Source organism: Mya arenaria, chromosome 3 (assembly GCF_026914265.1).
Source record: "Mya arenaria isolate MELC-2E11 chromosome 3, ASM2691426v1".
Lineage (NCBI taxonomy): Eukaryota > Metazoa > Mollusca > Bivalvia > Myida > Myidae > Mya > Mya arenaria.
In genome coordinates this window covers 62,177,229-62,197,837 of record NC_069124.1, presented here as the reverse complement: position 1 = coordinate 62,197,837, position 20,609 = coordinate 62,177,229, and the positions used below count along the sequence as shown (strand labels likewise).

The following is a 20,609-nucleotide window of genomic DNA, read 5'->3' as shown; positions in this document are numbered from 1 at the left end:
CACTGCATACGTCAATAAGTCGCTATTACGTCTTTTAAGGGTTATTTTGTTTTGTTTTTAAGGAATATTTTTGTAAGTTAATGTTAATGGGACTCATCTATTGAAATCGCATAACTATGGTTACATTTAGTGTTTAATAAAAGAAATTGAAAGTATTACGTCACAGCGCGTGACTCATCTGGCATGGTGGGATGCCAGATGGAGTTTTCCAGCACGGCTAAAATCACCGGAAATGCCTATCCGGTGTGGTAGAATGCGGACTCACGTCCATGTAGCACGAAGATAATGTTCTTGCTTCAAAATACTGAAACTAGCTCCGACATGAAATTTTCATATTCAATCTTTTTTTTCAAACAATTGAGATATCACAATCATAAGCCATATGTACAAAAATAATGCGGCACGAAGTCCATGAAACCTGAAAATTGATAATTTACTGAAACTGGCGTTCACACAAGATTTCACGAAAAAGTTAAAATCTACATGATATCAACAATTACACATCACAAGAACTCTGAATGACAATTTCATGTTCTGAACAAAAAAATGCATCGAAAATTTTGAAAATCTAGAAGTTAACGTGGGATCTCAAGATTTCAAAAACGAACTATAGGCTTCATTCTTCAAAAATTATAGGCTTCATAAAACTCACTCAAACACTCAGATTTCAAAGTCTTCAACATTTGTGCTCTGAAACTAGCGTTCACACCAGTTTTCATGAAAAAAATATATCATATCTTCCTAATGTTAAAAAACTGGAAGTTAACGAGGGATCTCACGATTTCATAAAAAATTATAGGCACAATTTATCAAAAAATTATAGGCTCATGCAAATCTCTCAAAAAATAACAAATATCACAATCATAAGCCATATGCACAAAAATAATGCAATACCAAGTCCATGAAACATGAAAAATTGATATTTTACTGAAACTGGCGTTCACACAAGATTTCATGAAAAAAATAAAATCTTCATAATGTTGAAAATCTAGAAGTTAACGAGAGATCTTAAGATTTCAAAAAAATTATAGGCTTCATTTATTCAAAAAATTATAGGCTCATGCAAATCTCTCAAAAAATTACAAATTTCACAATCATAAGCCATATGCACAAAAAATGCAGCAAAGTCCATGAAACATGAAAAATTGATATCTTACTGAAACTGGCGTTCACACAAGATCTCATGAAAAAAATAAAATCTTCATAATGTTCAAATTCAACAAATCAACATTTGCAGCATCTCTCACAGATTTCACAATCATAAGCCATATGCACAAAAAAGCGGCATCAAGTCCATGAAACTTGAAAAATTGATATCTTACTGAAACTGGCGTTCACATAAGATTTCATGAAAAAAATAAAATCTTCATAATGTTCAAATTCAACAAATCAACATTTGCAGCATCTCACAGATTTCACAATCATAAGCCATATGCACAAAAAAAGCCCCAAGTCCATGAAACATGAAAAATTGATATCTTACTGAAACTGGCGTTCACACAAGATTTCATGAAAAAAATAATATCTTCAAAATGTTCAAATTCCACCAAGTCCATGAAATTTGAAAAAAAATAATATTTTGCTGAAACTGATTTTACATAATCTTCATAGAAAAACTACTTCATTCACAGATTTCAAAATCTCGAGCCATTTGTACAAAAATAATGCGGAATCAAGTGATAATTCTGGAACTACTTCATATGAGCGTATAAATAAAAGGGGTTAAAAAATAGTCCTAACAATTTATGCACAATTATAATGCGATGCGCATTAATTTTGGCCATCGGGTATATAAGCTCCACATTTTTCAATATTCGTCATTCCAGTAGCAAGCTCTTAGCTCAGAAGTGCTGTTAGTCTGCTGGGAGCCCAAAGTGGGTTTGAACTTCTCAGATTTCTCCTCGCACTATGAACTTGGTGCATCAGAGATACAGAGAAAATATCTGAGAGGTTTTTTGACCTTCTGGTTTGAACATGAGAACCGTATGTCGCGATACCTCATAGTTTTTCGCTCTTGAGTCTGGCCAACTCATGTTGTCGATCACTTTGACATCGCCTGACGAATACGATCATTCTCTGTGATAGCCGTTAGATCATATACAATTCAAAAGCGATTTTGGCAAGTGATTTGTTATTTGCGTCTGGTAGCATGAGCATAGAAGTATAGCTTCGACGAGATTTGTTTCTCATTGCTCAATATGCTACGGTCTTGGATGCAATGCAATGATTTTGTCAACTTCGCAAAAACATTTTGGCAAAAGTAAAATTTGAGAGGCTACCATGAGTATGGAGGTGTCGTTAGACCAGCTTAGTATTGGTGTAAGGTGATGCACAGTGCCAATACTAGGAACCGCTCATGGTCATCATGTCGCGCTACAGGCAATGAAAAATAGGGAGTGGCAACCTCTAAGCTCACGAGTACCCCTTTTCTGTACGCTAGTGCATGCATAGAAAGTGGACGAAGCGAATGGGGCGCTAGTCCTAAGTGTGCCCTGTCGAGTAGTTGCCTTTAGCGCTGCCTCAGTTTTTCAAAATTCAAAATTCAATCGCTTCTTTGCTCATAAGGTGCGATACATAAAAGGAAATGCTTTCTCAAATCATAGCATTTCCTACCTGCAAGCAAACTTGCCTCTATGTGCTTAAGAGGTGTGTTTGAAAGTGAACTCTGTAGCCTTCTTTTAGCTTAAAAGAAAAATAAGTCTACAGAGTTTGCAAGCCTAACTTATGGTTGAGGGTACTTGAAGTTGATCGCAGGAATCCCTTCTTTGATCGGACTATGCGGCTGAGACACTCGATTCTTGCCCCAGTACAGGCCTTTTTGTATCTGAGATCACTAGTTCGGCGTTGTGCCTACAACGAGTCAGCAATACCCCGTTTGTTACACCCGAGTAGTCCAGCACTCTACATTATAGGTGTAACAAATTGTAGAAGGTCGCCTGGGAGGCCTCTAATGGGTGCTGATTTTGCGTAGTGTATAACACTAGGAAAATAGGTTTCTAGCTTAGAGTTACCATTTTCCGATCTTGTTACATAACAAAATACTTTTCACATTGAATGTTTGACATTATAACAATGTAAACTTTTGCTTGTGTTTGTTTTTCATGAAAACAAATGTTTTATGTATAATTATGTATATTGATATGTTTTCAACGCTATGTACGTTTGCACTTTGTTATCGGCTTACATATTGAATAAAACAGAAACTGAAATTAGAAGCATTAGTTTTGTTAGTTGTAACATGATAAATGATCAATTGTTATTCAAACGGGAGTGATCACTTCAAGTTCACGATAAAGAAATTTTTGATTTCATCTCATGTTATCAAAAATGGTATGATTTTTTTTTCAAAATTGTTATCCTTCACATATTGGTAGAAACAACATAGTTCAGTGTTATTATTGCATTATAATTGTTAGCTCTTGTAACTCGAGTATTATTCATTTATTCATTTATTCAGTTGATGTCAACCATGTCAGACGCAACTTTAAACTTGGTAAAACAGTTGGCAGATCACATGCAACACAGTGAAACTCAATTGTTGTACATGAAGACTATCGTAGTTAACAACAGCAGACACGTATCTGGCGTCTTGAGAAAACTTTCGTCACTAATTTGTAAAATTGTAAAATCACTTCACAAAATAGTTTCATCAAAAAAACTCCTAGCAAGATGAGCCAACCAGAAATAAGATCTGGAGAGGTGATACAACTGGCAAGGAAAATGAAACGTGACTTAAAAAACTACAGAATTGAGTTGAACACAATATCAGAACGTTGTGGCAGGAAGAAGGCTATTGACATTTTATCCGAAATCCGATCGGTATCCAAGATATTTCGAAAAGTATCAACGCTAGGAGATCTTCTTTGTAATCATCTTAACAGAAAGACAAGCATCCAGAAGGAGTTGCACTTACAAAACGATGAAAAAACATTTGTCAAATTTGTGTTACGGACAAAAAGTGTATTGTGTTTACGCCTTGTGGCCATTTGACTTGTCATGCATGTTCAATCAAAACTAGTAAATGCTATTTTTGCAGAACTGTTGTTATTGGAAAATATCAAATTTATGAATAAAATGTAAACAATTATTTGTATTTTTGGATCTGTTTATTTCATTTACCTAGAAATGTGAACTGTGTTAATCACTCAAACACTACCAGTTCTGATTCACACAGTTATGCTGTAGACATCCGCAATACGCTAGTGAGCTCAAATTTCTAACATTGGTTTCTGAAATTGACGAATGCAGGTTCAAGAAATAATGTATACACTTTTTAGAGCACTTCAAACTATTTAAACATACAGCGGTGACTGTACTATTCACTAATTATGGCAAAACGATATACTGACATCGTTGGGTTTGCTGGGCTACAGTACAATGATTATTTCAAAAGGTTCTGTTGGTATGCCAATTGTGTTGTGCTGGAGTCTTGACCGTAGAACCTTATGAACGACATGAGCTTTTGAACATTTTCCCTCAAGCTGGCTACTGCCGAAACAGTTTTAAATATGTGTGGTACTGTAATGATTGTAAGGCTGATGGAACGCCACCAAAAGTGCGAATGAGAAACTATTGTTTGTCATGCTTTTTCCACCGATTTGACAATCTTGCAATCTTGGCCGGCTAACCCGGCTAACCCGACGTGGTTGAAATAAAATCATTTGTTTCATTTCATTTGACAGAAGCAAATAATGCACAAAAAGTATTTGATCTATAAATGATAAATTGTCATTTACAAGCTACAACATACATGCGAGAAATGGCAAATCAAAATCATGATGTTATTGGATTTGCTGGTTTGTCGTACAATAATTCGGAACAATGCTTCTGTTGGGAATGCCAATTATGTTATGCAAGAGTTTGGAACGTTGAGCCTTGTGAGCGTCAAAAGCTCAGGGATACAACTGTTTGAAATGTTACAATCTTGGCCGATGTAGTTGAAATAAAATCAGCAAAATATTTCATGTTTAATTTTTCAAATTCAATTTCAATTTACAATTTGCCCCACTCGTCCCTCGTGGGACTAAATACACTCAGCACCGATATTGGGTTGTATATTATATTGCCTTCATATAAGGTCAACTGATATAAATCTATTTAGATACATGCAGATGACAATGCCATGCAACCTTTTTCCTAATGAAATATACAACATACCTAAAGATAATTTAGTAAATATGATAACAACATTATCTTATATATTTAAAAAAAACAGTTACATACTTTAAATTAGCGTTTAGGAAAACAAATAATATTCATTCTCATTAAAGATAACTATTTTCCTATAACTCATCAATACAAACACAACAACCTATAAAACAACATTACCAGAATTATAAAAGTAACACTGTATAATGATAAATATGAGAAATGTTTTCAAGACTATCAAAGTTTTTTGAAAATCAGAGAAATAAATCATTTATATATTGACTTCTCGATGTTTTTGTTAATATAAATTGACTATAACATTAAAGAACATATCATTAGACACCGAAAAAACATCATCATTCAAATAATTGACAGAAATGATTCCCTGAAGTTTTAGATTTTGTTAATGACAAGACGGCGCAATTCAGCATGTCGTCATAAAATCAGAAATATCCGGACGGAAGATAACTATCGCGCTTCTCCTGAGTCCCATGTTTGTCTGCCTAATGCTTCCAATAATATCTAGCTGCTTTTTTGTATTAATAAACCGGTTAAATACTGATTATATCTTACTTGTAATAAAGAAGTATATTCTGGGGGTTTTATTAATTAGTTAAACCATAAACAGACAAGTGTATATTGTGAGTATTTTCAGCCTCAAACTCAAACGTATTAGTCTCCCTTTCGCTACACACGCTGATCTGACTGTCAACACTTGGTTTTAAGCTTCTTTCAGATTAATTGGTTGATTTTTAAATATCTCATCAAACATGTTATAAAGCGTACGTTTAGCTGGTGAAGTTCAATCATGTTTATTCAAGTGTCGCATTCCTGGCAACAGTGACTACTCTTGGCATTACCCTTGCGCGTTATTTAATATGATATTCGTTAAGACATTATGACAATATTAAAAAGGCAACAAAATATATTTAAAAGGTTGTTTAGTACTTTGGATTCTTTCCACATTATAGAAATTATGCTATCTAGTTGATTTTCTAAACATCAACAATATAAATTTTATATAGCTTCTTAAGATAAATGTCTTTAAAACTGCAAAGACTTCCTGAGGGTTTCGGAATGATTTGAGAAAGTAATGTGTCAAACATCATTTTTTTATGAAAAGGTTTCATAGTATCCGGCATGGTGATGTGCATAAATTGTACAAATGCGTACATTTCTCACCAGTCGTCTGCCTTACGTTCCAAAATTCTAAGAAACTGAAACTTCCTTAGGTACATTTATAACATCTTATGGAGCGTGACGATACCTGTTCTGACACGCTCCTTTGAAAAGTTATTTTAAACGAAAGATTTAAAAAGCAGATAATATATGTTTAACACAATGCAGCAAGGAAACATTATAAAACCCTCAATTAATTTTGCTCCTGGTTTATAGGTTAGTCAAAACACATTTTATGAAAAATGAGCCAACTTAACAACAGTTAAATTCGCGCTTAATAACATGTTCAAATCATGTTGAATTACGCGTTTATTAAAACCCCACGTTGGCCACTTAATTGAATGCTATAGAATGTGTGTGCGTGTGTTTAAAGATCAAGACTTTTACATGACTTCATGAAAAACATGGTTTAAGAATATGTATATAAAGCGCGGTATAAATTATCATACGACTTGTGCGATCCGGGCGGATTATTTATATAAATTGTACAAATGTTTCCATCCCGTATCCCAGTTGTCTGCCGAAATGTTTTTTCTATTTCTATTCGAATAAATCGACTACATAAACTCTGGCGCGACTGAAGGTATTAAATATCTTGGATGCGGATGGGGTTGGCGCGGAAGGGGTAATTAAACCATTTTTTTAAACCAAATTGTCTATCTTGTTATTAATTTTAGTGTGTCTGCAGGCACCGAACAACTTAAATCAACATGTTAGAATGTGTAAGTTAATGATATGTTAAATGTATGGTTGCTGTAGTATTTCAATTTTACGTTTAAAAATTATTTGAAATTATTAATATATTTCCACGTTATAATGACGACATTTGATTAACTGATCCGGTTACGATCGGGTCGTTTTATTAACAGAATGGCTGAAAAATTATTACTGTTACTTTTCTTAAATGAAATCTAGTGTTTTTTTAACCATTCTTGAAAGAAATAATGAGCTATTGGTGTAAATAGAATTAATGTATTGCGGGAGTGATGTCGTTATCCAGGTTATGAACGAAATTGGGCTGGTTAAAGTACGCGTGTAGTCTTCGGATTCCACACACATTAACCAAGCCAACCCCGATTTTGACAACAGTCCCGAAATTCATTCATTTAATAAGTAAATAAGATAAAAATGAATCATTCATAAAGATGTCCAGTTCTGAAATCAGTCCAATTCGCCAATGGACCGTTTTTTCGTGACACAAAGTTATTTGCAATAGGAGCTAGTAGATGTCATTCTAGACGTCATCGTGACCCCGGAACGCAATACCCTGTCTGTCAATTGTCAAAGAATGGTAAGCAGCTGGCGGTGGTTGTTGTCTTTGTCTTTTGCGTGGCCATTGTATATAGACTTCAAGGTGCCCATGGTATGTCGGGTAGTATTGCGTGTCTTTCCGATGCTTCCTTGTGCTGTGCCTTTCGGACTTCTCGTAGATTTTATAATTCTTAGCGCCATACCTTTTATAATTTGTGATTCACATCACGGTATTTTGAAGATTGATGGGCGCTAGGTAATGCAATGGTTGAGCATTTCTTAATCTGATTTGTGTCTGAATACATTTAGTTTACCATTATATGCGTGAATACTACGGCTCAATTCTCCATCGTATTAACAACATTAGGATATGTTTGGCTACTGGGCTTATTCCTGTAGATATCATTGTATCAAGTATTTAAATATGTTTGAAATTAATTCGCACCAGCTGTTATTGAACTAAAAGTATCATTACAACTACAGCTATGGCAATGACCACTGTTCGTCTGATGTTTAAATCATTGGCAAATTATACAGTGCTACCGCCTCTTGAAATCCGAATCTGGAAAAAAAATCCCTCGCGTGAAATTAACGTACGGGATGAAAACGAAAGTTAAACAAAAAATGTTTTATATCGTGATAAAAAACGATGACTCCGCAAACCCAAATTATATACATTCGTGATATATTCTGTACATGAGGTCGGTTATTTATAGAATAATACATGGTTGACCATGGCTTTTGGTTGATAATTGCCCTAGTGGAAGGAATAATTGCCCGAGGGTTGGAATAATTGCCCGAGGGCTGTAGCCTTAGGGTAATTATTTTCAGTTGGGCAATTATCAACCAAAAGTCATGGTCAACCATGTATTATCCTGTATAATACATATGTTTTGTCATTTGTCAATGATTTTAAATGGATTTAAAAACATGATTTTGTGGAATAATGAAGGATATGTCATATAATTAGCATGTAGTCTGAAAGTCTTTAAACTGAGATGCAACAAAAAAATGGTTTAAATGGCATTAGCTGCAAAATTAAAGAGTGACTGGAAATGAAAAAAGCAAACCTTTTCGTAAGTGTTTTTAGAATAAGCCTGCAATTTTTCAATTCTTCAAATATTTCCTGTTTTACATCGCCTGATTTTGGTGTTCATTTCAATAGGTTAGCACAGCTAGGGTCGATCAAGCCTAGGAGCAGTTTCATAAGAATCTCGGCTTTAATGACCCTAGTCTTTTCGCTGGAATAATTTACATTTCTCAGCGAATAAAGTAAAACAAAACGTTTCAACAAAACATTTCCTTGTCTCAATGCTTTATTACCTTAACCGAATGTAATCATCCGGTACGGGTTCGGGTAGTACTCGTTACTGAAACACTGAAGGTGTCGTTATTGGTAAAACTAATTTCACTATTATTGCACCGATAGTTCCATTTTAATCCCTCTCAAGCTTCTAATGTTTAAATCTTTGCCAACCAAATATACGGCGGCCATTTTTATTTTCGTGAAAATGACGTCAGTGTGCACGTTTTTGTCTTCGTCAGGCAATTATGCCATAGTCGCCCTAACCTGCCGTGATAATCTCACGGGCGGAGACGATAATCATTATTGCGGGAAAGAATTTCTATAGTAAAATGTTGCTATTTAAAGTAACATGTGTATTATGTTGTAATGATTGTAAACAGCGAATTTAATTTTTATTGTCCACAAATATCCTCTATCATATAACACTAAGTCATGGTGCAACGTTTACTGTTTCAACAGTTGTTAATATCTCTATATTGATTTAATACAGTGCTTATAAAACAGGTTTTTATTGAAAGGCGGTTTGCAGAAATTTAAAAGAACACAAATCATATTAAAACAATAGTTCTGACATCTGACAAAGAAGAACACTATACAAAACCGAAACAACAATATAATTGTTTTATTAAACAAACGTTTCGTCGCTGTAAACGCTTGATTGATGATTCATATTTTGCTTTCTTGAACATAGCTTGACGATATTCTCCCTCAGTCCAGTATCAAAGAACCAGAAGAGTGGAACGACCCCGGCGCTGGCAGCGCCCATGAGGGTCAACACCTGGTTCATTTCCATAGATGGGATACAAGTCTGAAAATTGCATACGGACAAAAGCAGACTAATGCTCTGGAAGGGAAACCATAGCACGGTGTTCACTAGGTTTACCATGCACACCGCCACGATTTTAGAGGACTTGAGCTTTGCAGCTGTCCCTCCTCTTGCGTGACTGCTGTTGTTGGTATCCTGTCGATCGATTCTCTTTTGCACTTGGTTGGAATTATGCGTTTCTGTGTCTACTGGTCTGTGCAAAGGCGTCGTGTTTGTTTCCTCTAATTCGAAGTGGTTATTGTTTATTGTGTTTCTGTCCGTTTCGAATGCATTAGCCGGGAGCGACGCATACTGTAATCTCAATAACAACATTCTGAATGTTAAAAATCCTAGAATCGCAAGAGGTACGAAGTATGTCAACACTGGGCACAAAATTGCAGCTTCGATTGTCACTATAACGACGCACTGATTTGTCATATCATTGAATGGAACAGTACCAGATGTCCATATAGGGACGACTATGATTAGACCGATAACCCATGGAGTGCAAATAATGACGTTGGTCAGTGATTTCTGGAACAACCACGAGTAAAGTGTGGGGTGGGAAGCATGTAGGAGTCTATCACAACTAATGATCAACACTATTAAGAAAGCAACAAATGGCAAAAGAATATCTGCAATAACCCAAATCCTACAAAGTGGCTGACCTAGATCCCAGACGTGAAGAATATAGTAGACAGTTAGTGGCAAGACGAATACACTAATAAGTATGTTAGTTACAGAAAAGTTAATAACTTGCATGTAGAAGGCGTCTGACTTTGTTCTTTGGCTTGCTAAGCACGCACATATTATAACTATGTTAATAAAGCATGTCCAACATGCAAGAACACCTATAAAAGTGGCAGAATGTCTATGGATACTGCTCAAAAAGGATTCATGTATTTTCTGATCGTAGTAAATATTGTTCGTGTTATGGTCTTGCGTGTTGGAGTTATAGTCGTCTGTGTTGTTTTCATTTTGGGAAGAATTCCAACCGGCGGTGTTGCTGAAAGACTCGTTGAGAAGGTAAGTTACGTAATGCGATCCGTTACCCAACATAGTTATCGGTAGATAGGGGGCATTAAACGTCATGCTCGTTCTGGAGAAACGCCTGAAAATAAAAATACACAAACAAAAATAAACTCATATACATGTACATCATTAAAGAATTACAGAAGACGATAAATGTTTTGAAATAAGATTTAAGGCGATTGTTTATCGGGAGTTATTATTTATAGTATTTCATTTTTTTTATATTCGTGAGTTTGTATTGGAAAAAGTTTTTTTGTATATACCATTGAATAACATCATTTTCTATAATGTACAAAACTCAAACATCATACTGAGATATCATATTCGTTTGTCGTATTAATTAATCAGTTATACATTTCCTTGATTGTGTCCAAAAACACTCCTATTCCATGCGCATACATTTCCAAGATTATGTCCAACAAGAAGTTGGCACATTTCTTTAATTCATTTACAGTAATTTTACTTTTAGACGTCGTCCATATACATTGTTGAAAACAGAGCAACACATAAACACTCATATTCCCTGCGCATTCATTACTTATGGCTTCAACATTTCTAAGAGTAATAGTTTTGAAAAAAAAAATATCGGAGAACATGCGTGTGTTTACTCTTCATCGATGTATACACATAAATAGTACTGAATACCATTAAATGCGCAAAACGACTACATCCACTTCAGCTATATATTTAAAGTGGCGTTCCCACGAACAAAGCAATATACATTCGGGACATATTGAAATTGTTTCTTGCGAAGCTGCGTCACCAAAATGACGTCAACATATTGTTGTCTGCTGGTGCAGAATTTGTATTCTTATTATCACCAATATTTGAATGAATGGTTTTACTAATATGGTCATTCTATCTAAAAAAGAGAGAGAGGAATTTACACACTTTGTATAGTAGGTAAATAAGTGTCAGACATAAATTTCAATACTGAGCTGAATCAGTTTATATTAATGTATTCAATAAGGATCACCCTGATTGCTGTGAATAAATCATATACACATGAGAGGTGAACACGAATGATAAATGCCATGTGTATATTAAACTTTTATTGCAAATCAAACTGTTTATCAAAAATGTTTCTTTTTCATTGTTTGTAACAATGTCGAATTTCTCCTCAAAACCAAAACATGATTGATGCGGCATATATTAAATAATTAATGAGCACCTCATTGAGTTTCGTATATTATCATATTTCTGAATTTCTACTTTTTTCCAGTATCTATATATTCTTTGACTAATTTTATAATGTTCATATTCTATCAACATATTGTTACAACAGAGTTTAAAAGTACCGATGACATTTCTATTCGCCTGATGTATTATTTTTGTTTTGTACAAAATAAAATAGAAAAAAAAATCCTCTGAGAATTTGTCATGAAATAATGACATTTCGCCATTTATGCCTCTTCTCATTATTACGTGCAGCTCATATGGATCAATTTTAATCTGCAATCTTTTTATCGGGACATAAAGACAGACTTAAACATAAAATGGATTAGTTTGCAATAAAACTGTTATTTTGCGGCCACTGTCGACATCCGCATTTTGAATAATAAAACAATTACTGGAAACGCCGCAATACGGAGAAATCAGGTATTGTAATTGGGCGATAAGAATTGGATATGTTTAGAAAAACACACAACAACATCGAGAATTCCCTTGTCCATACTATTATGTAACCAAGAGTTAAGTTATTCAACTTGACTTTATTAATATATGACTTCTAAACTAAAGTTATTGAGATAAAAAATATTCAGAAACAATGACCTTAACTTGACTTTACTACCCCAAAATGCAATCCACATATATGTGTCCAGTGCTTCACTTTAAATTAAGTTATTCATTGAAAACTATGTTCATACTTTATTGACCTTACCCTGACTAATCCCACACGCAATCCAAAGGTAAATCACCAATTAAATTTGTTTAACACAACGTATCAGTGAAATATATCAATCCAAAAATGAAGTTACTGAGCGGACACTATTTATACATTTTAGTTGCAGCGACCTTGACCTAAACTCACCAGCCCCAAATGAAAACACAAGGTCTTCAATAGAGCTAGCGACATATCGAGTGTTAGCACTATATATTAATGCTAATACGAGTCACTAAGAGAAAACTAGTTTTCTTATTTGTGCTACAGCGACCTTAACCTTAATTCCCCGACCGGAAATGCGATATTATTAAATTCATCATGAGGTGATACTATACGGTAATCCACAATTAACTGAACGGACTTTTTGTTCAATTTTTAGTAACAACGACCTTGATTGCACAGACACAAACATCCAAAGTACATCTTAACATGATTTCTATCGTTATGCGTTAATTATTACTTAATTATTTAAAGTTGCAACCACTTCAAAATTAAGTTAAAGCTTCCTTGACCCCACACTCTTTAAAGATGTGTATACTCGTGAGTTTGTCACATACCAAGGTTCTTCACTATAAATCACTCCTTATAATTCATTTTTAGTAACATTGACTTGACCCCGCACACCCAAAATTTAGTTCCAAGGTACATATCCACGTGAGATTGTCACGTACCATTTTGCATCATTACATGTTATATTTAACTACAGCTATTGTGTTTAAGCCTTTTTTCTTGTTTTAGAAACAGTGACATTGACCCACATACCCTTAATGCAATCCATATGTACGTCTTTACATGGCCTTGCTGCATACCAAGTGCCATCACTATTCGTCACTCCTAACTATAGTCATTGAGCGGAATCATTTTTCTTTTTTTAATAACAGTGACATTGACCCCTTATTAGATACGCCGAGGGGTCAGGTATGACGTTATGAAATATACGCAATTTATTTCGTTTAGGGATACATCGCAAGACATCTTTCGCATTCAGCGAATCTTCGGTACTGCCCGTTCAGACATTGCGCGGATAATGAGACACCTGTTAATGCTTACCAACAACGACCTTTGATGAGAAGATTCTCGAGGCTTAGTATTATTCGTATCAATGTAATAAAAGTTCTACATAGGCTTGGAAAGGTAATTAGACTTATAATATGCAATGTTTTCAATGATCAAAACTACTCTTTTAGCATTGTGGGAATGCGAAAAACCTTGGTATTTCTGAATGCTAAAGCCGTTATTTTTACTACTGTGTATTTAACAGCTTAAGATGGGCTCAAATAAAAGATATAGAATTTGGAAGCATTCACATCATTCAAAAAGCCGGTCGACGCACACATACTTTATATTAATAACTTAAACGTTCTAATTTAAAATCAATGAAGGCAAATAATTTTCCTAGTGCTGAATTTGCTTTTTGTTAAGACAGAATTCCCCTTTTTTATTATATGTACGCAATTAATTGTTGGTGAAAACCATACTGCATCTACACCCAAAGCATATAGCGAAAAGAACGGTTATCGAACGCATCAATAAGTGTTGCACGAAAGTAGTGCGTGAATCTGTAGGCTATCGAATGCATCTATTAACGTTGCGCCAAAGTATTTCGTGGTTCTGTAGGATTTTGAACGCACGTACTACTGGTGCACCAAAATAATGTGAGGATCTGTTGGGTATCGAACGCACAAATAAGCGTTGCACCAAAGTAGTGCGTGGAACGTCAGGCAATCGAACGCTTCTATTATCATTGCACCAGAGAAGTACGTGGATCTGTATGCTTTTGAACGCATATATCAGCTTTGCACAAAAGTAGAGCATGGATCTGAAGGTTATTCAACGCATCTATTAACGTTGTCCCGGAATAGTTCATGGATAAGTTGGCTATAGAAGGCATCTATAAGCGTTGCACCAAAGTAGTGAGTGCATATACAGGATCTAGAAGGCAGCTGTACGCGTTGCAACGAGGTAGTACGTAGATATTCAGGCCATCTAACGCATCTATTAACGTAATACTGATATAATTACTATTATACTCTTTGATACCGAAATTGCAGAAAAGATGCAATTAAAGTATCAAAGAAATATTCTGGTTTTAGTAGGGTGCGAACCCACGTCGATACCGTTAAGGAAAAAATAGAAAACTGACAAACCAACCTTACGTTCACAAAAATTCTACAAAAACATGAGGATTACTTAATCCTTTAAGCCCATTGTTGAATGGTGTTATTAACGCTATTCAAACTCGTGGACTTCAAAGACAATGATAAACATTTGTTAAAGGGTTCCAGCCGTCAGGACCTTTTTTTAACACTCCTAATGATTTGCGACACCTTATTTCGTCTTACAAAAAGTACATTTTACAAAACTATAAGTGAGTTGTTTTATGTAGTCAAGCTTGAAAAACGCAAGGGTTCGTTTGATTTGAACCAAGAGCAATTTTAACATGTTTATAATGTTAGTGAAAAAGCAGCTATCACTCTTGAAGAACGCAAGGGTTGGTTGTTTTTAAGCAAAATTAATAAAATTATAAACGTATTAATAATGATAGTGAGAAATGCCGTACTCATTCGTACAAAATACAATGAGTTGTTTGTGTTTTTACCAAAAACAGTGAAAATATAAACACATTTATAATGATAGTAACAAAACAGTTATCACTCTTGCAAAACGCATCTCGAAAATAAAGAGTTGTTTCAGCGCAGGCTGTCTTGTACATTGACGTGATGGAAATTGCTAGTGGGTGTAAATTTATTACTACATTAAAAATTATAATGGCATCTGTGCTGTAAAACGAGACCATGTTATAATTGAGCTTCTTGGCTATTTATTTGTTTCGAGTGTACAGTTTAGATATTCGCTCCAATACCGCCCTCCCCTACCCCTCCGGACTTGGGTAGGACCATACAGATATGCAATTGTGCTGCCTTTCGTTCGTTCGTTTGTATTTCGATACAAATGTACCCCGCTAACTCCATATTGTAACGAAATTTAGCTCGTGGTGTTCTTCATCCGTGGTCGTTCTGGTCTTTATTCAGAACGAACGTATATGGGTCTAAGTGTTACCACACGCATCATTAAATTGTGATGTTCAAAGGCAAATTTAAGAAAATGTACCTGTCCACCCTTCTATCTAAAAAATGCTTATTTTTTTCTTCAAAATGTGTGAATACCAAAGCAAACGTGTGAGTCTAGATACTGCCTTATGTGTGTGAATGAGAACCCTGGACCGTCTGCCCGGTAACCCGTCCCCATGCTCTGGATACAGCTATATGATTTTTATACAATCCTTGTATCAAAAAGCATGTCTGCCAAGGCATGAATGACAATAGCTATATATCTACTAATGGCTTAATGCACCTGAGAATATAAGTATCTTCCATGGCCGAGAGTGTAAGATAGGTTCATCCTAACCCGAGCGTAGGGTAGTTTGCGGAAACGAGGTTCAGATTATGTAAATAGTCAAATCGTTCTTGAAATAGTTCTGAGAAGGGTACAGCATTATTCCTTTGGGGCGTGAAAACATTTTTATGGTGCGATTTATGGTGCGATTTTAAGCGAGAAATGATTAATTAGGATTCTAAATATAGCCAGAAGAAAAGGCTTCCTTGATGCTACAGACGACGGTCTTCAACAAGGGAGGTAGTTGTGTGATGGCAATAAAAAAAGGAGCTCCATACGGGTACTTGTTTTATCTCTGCCCGTGGGGAGGTAAGTTCAAGCCTACTACTAGGTAGGCCACAAATAATGTAGGAGGAAATGAATTGAAAATACTAGTTCAACGCACAAAAAGCCTCGCAACTGGGACTCATGAAGCATACTAAACTATATCCATAAAAGGCTACGCATTTATTTTGCCTCTTATAAAACAACCCCTCGATGTATATGTTTGGAGTATACTTTTTGTTGAGAGCATTTCTTTGCATATTATGGGGTATGTCTGAGAGTCACTTTAAGCAAAGGTGAAAGGTGGACATCATTGTGGTTGACATGGTAAACTAGACAGCCAACATGATCGCAATTTTATGACAAGTATGAGTGCATTTATTTTTACCATGAATTGAAAACATACATCGACTTAAGTGTTTGTTATTTATAATCTACGTATGTACAGTTTTCGAGCAAATTGCCCACTAAGGTCACCAAAAGTCAAAATCATTTGAAACTCAAAGCACAAAGCATACATGAAAGTTTGGGAGTTTATGTTTTTCTCTGTGTTTAGGTTATTTATGTTTTGTTTAGTTACCAAATATGTTGACAGATGGTAACAGTGTATGTTTTTTAAACTAAAACAACTCTCTTCACATCAGGGTTTTAGTTTTGGAAATCAAAGGGTGAAATGGTCATAAGTCAGGCACAGTAATTGTTCGTAATTCACATCACAATAAGTGTTTTGCTGGTCGGTTTGCCTCCGTTGATTTCCTTGTAATACTGATATACTGGGACTAAAAACGTATCTTTACCTTTTACTTACATAAAAAATGGATAAACAATTTACATAACAACCAACATTTATTGGCAAATCTGCATATTGCCTTTAGCCCTTAATATTGTAAATATATAAACTTAATACTACATTCGTTCATCTTTATTTCAGCTGTTACAGGCGTCCTGACGTTCAGTTGTCAAAGTATGTTTTGTCTTTATACATATAGATTGTTTAGATCGAGTCATTTTGCTCGTTTATGAAATGTAAATGTATAGAATATATCATGTAAAGCTAATGTTGAAACCCGACATGAAGTCTAAACTATTGTCGTTATGGTAAACATACTGAAATCTAAAGATTTTAGGGCATGAATTATGAAATTGGTGTCATTATGGTATGAACGCAGTTTGTCTGGTTGGAGTATAAGGGGTCCGAAGGACTGCGCGTGTTTTTTTATCCAGCCCAACTGCGTTAATATCCCCGATAGTGACATCAATCAAGCAATCAAGTCTTATAATTACACCAATAGTTTATTATTTCTATCCAAAATTGTTAAAAAAAATCGTAATTTTCTTCCTACTGCCATTTTCTAAATAGATCGACCCGACCGTAACCGGAAACAGTTTATTGTATGACGTCTTACTAGCGCTGGAAAAATTTAGTCACTTAATAGATTTATCACATTTAAAGCAAAATTTAAACGCTTATGCTAGTAATACTGTTAACAAATCATAAATCAACACCTTTCGACATGTTTATTTAAATTGTCGAAATACTTTTCATTTAAGGAATGGAAGTCGAGGTATTAATGAAATACAATAATAGTACCATCGATTTCATGTACACAGTGACCACTCTTCAGCCAAAACAAACAAGCAACCGTTATTTGTCTAAGAAGATTTCTTGATTAACTCATAGTATCAAAATGGATTAACTGCTTGAAGTATAAACCAGTTTCTCCTTTTTTCAGGCACAATGTATCGCTTTAGGAAAATCTTTACATAATGATATATATGTTTGGTAGGGAAAGAACTTGGTTAAAACAGGAAACTTTAATGGAGAACAAAGTCAGTAAATACAGTTTTATAATAAATTGTGTCAGTGTTGAACCACTCCTGCAATTTTATTAATACAATTGAAGGCCAGTAGCCAACAATGTAACGATTGGAATGTTTAGAGGCACAATGCTCAAAGCCTACCAGACACTAGACAAGACATTTGAAGCCATACAAACATTGCCAAGACATATGAATAATTATAAGAGGAAAACACCCTGGAGGGAACTAAAATATCTGGAATATCAAGAAATGTAAATATACGTTAATAAGACAGCAAAAGCAATACATTAAAAATAAGTATGGTGTTTGCAGGTATCCACAGACGGATAGTTTGTGTAACTTGTAATATCTTTCATAAAAGTTTTAAAAAATGAGGTGAATCAAATCTAAGATACAATTTTATTTATAAAGAACAGTACAGATTCTTCATTTATATTGCCTTAGCAAAATCAAATTCAAACTCGCTGCCATCTTACTGCCGAATAGAATCCTAGGATGGTGCTAAAATAGCACCAGTCAGTTCAATCAAAAAGCTCAAGCACCAGTCACTTCAATCAAAAAGCGCAATACTTTGATAATGAAAATAAATTATGTACATACCGTGAGGTGCTGCGAAAAATAATCTTAGGCACAAAGATTAGTGTTTTTTTTCGTAAAATTAATTCCCTGGTTAGAAAAATGGCAATATCAAAGAATATTTTAACATCAAGGCAATAAAAAGGATGCACCTTTCTATCATTTATAGAAATAAAAATTAGTACAAGAGATGTTGCCTTAAATGCTTTATCGAATGTACTGCAAAACAAATCTAATATTGTACGACTGAAAGCAATATGAAATGTAAGTTTTATAGTAGAAGAAAAAAACAAATAATTATTAAATAGAAATATTTGAAATAATTTAAGTATCATTCAACGCAATAATGAATTAAGAACAAAACAAAATACCTTTGAAAGCTACCTATTACTCCATGTAAAATCTGATATGCAATAATGTCCGTGTTCACTGTTTGGTTGTTTTTATCGGATAGCGCTATCGGAGCTAGTTATGCTGTTATAAAGCAGATCCCTTCAGCGGTGTGGTGATATTGGAATACCCGTAGCTTTTAATAATATGTATTATACGTTACATAGTTTACTATTGTAGTTTGACGTTAAATCGTTTGCTTTATTTCAGCCGTTACGTTCATAAAAAATCACACTCAGTGTTTTCAATGGATTCTTTAAGACTTTATTAAGTTAATACTATGTTTCTTATGCTCAATTATGATGAAGGGACAACTAAAGGAATCACGCTTGAGTCCGTACCCAGGGTATCAATCAGTACCTGTGTTTATCATAAAGGCCATGAGTCTCATGTACCTCTGGTGGTGATCGAGCCCACAACCTCTCGTGTGGGAGGCGGAAAACTCCAACACTGTTACCTATGCCAATTCTTAGCGGTGTACTTATATCTGTTCATTCTCAGTAATCACAGTGCATAGTTTATAATGCAATTCTTGTGTTTCATGAATGTTCAATTTACGTAAAAGGACCGTTTTAGGAAATAGCAAATGTATACGTTATGGTTAAATGTTATTTGTATGCATCTACAAAATAAATGGTTTTCAAGCAGCGTATTGAGCGTATTAAGACACTTATTTACGCAAAAGTCGTTTGTGAGAAAAAAACCGCGGATAAGTGTTATGTATCATTTATTATTATTATTATTCATAATAACATTGTACTACAAGTGTAGCTGTATTTGATATACAGTTGAATATTGCGAGTGAAAATGCATTGAACTTAAAAACGCTTATTTCTTTATCACCAATAATTTATGAGTACACAATGTTTTTGGTGAGATTATTGGATTAATGTGCGTACATGCACTTAATACATACTATGTATAATGTCAATAAGGCAAAATGTAACTATATGAAGCTAAAAATCATAACATATTATAATATAATATTATATATCATTATATAAAGGTATAACCTCATTATATAAAGATACAACGCTGAGGTAAAACTTGAATATATAGGCTAAACCTCACTATATAAAATTATATTTGTTTAAGACGATTAAGTTTAAATATTGAAATATAATTACGATTTTGTTCTCCCTCACCTAAGTTGACCATGCCCATATATCTTTATTCCGTTTCTATGGTCTGCTCTTTTCCGTTTTAACAATCTAATCTAAACACGAAGACAATTGGAGTTAATTCCTTTCATTCGGCAATAACACAGCAAAAAGAGTTAAAGAATTCCACATATTTGAAACCTTCCCTCCGAGCTTATACTCCAACTGTGAGGGATTTAGAAACTGAATATTAGGTTTGCGGGTGAATGCGGATGCATGTTAAGTTATTGCTTATCAATAAGTATAACACAATTCGGAACATGTTTTTATTACAGCTAATTGTATCACTAATTAATTTATTCTTATCTTTGAAGAGCATATTCGAATGGAAAGATTTAGTACACTGACTTTGGCCTCCGGGGAAGTTATTACAGCAATGTTCTTGATATTTTACAA

At 34.5% G+C, this 20,609-nt stretch overlaps 1 protein-coding gene across 1 annotated transcript; it reads right to left on the bottom strand.

Moving 5' to 3' along the window:
- Positions 1-9,300: 9,300 nt before the first annotated feature.
- LOC128229239 (5-hydroxytryptamine receptor 2B-like) lies at positions 9,301-19,093 on the bottom strand. Its single transcript, XM_052941006.1, has 2 exons — positions 19,035-19,093; positions 9,301-10,800 (listed from the first exon to the last, which is right to left on the bottom strand). Exon 2 carries the CDS (start codon positions 10,779-10,781, stop codon positions 9,510-9,512), a length of 1,272 nt encoding a protein of 423 aa, XP_052796966.1. The 5' UTR covers positions 10,782-10,800; positions 19,035-19,093; the 3' UTR covers positions 9,301-9,509.
- Positions 19,094-20,609: the final 1,516 nt, after the last annotated feature.

Excerpts from the sequence above, each read along its gene's own strand:
- LOC128229239 (XM_052941006.1), bottom strand. The coding sequence starts at position 10,781 with ATGACGTTTAATGCCCCCTATCTACCGATAACTATGTTGGGTAACGGA.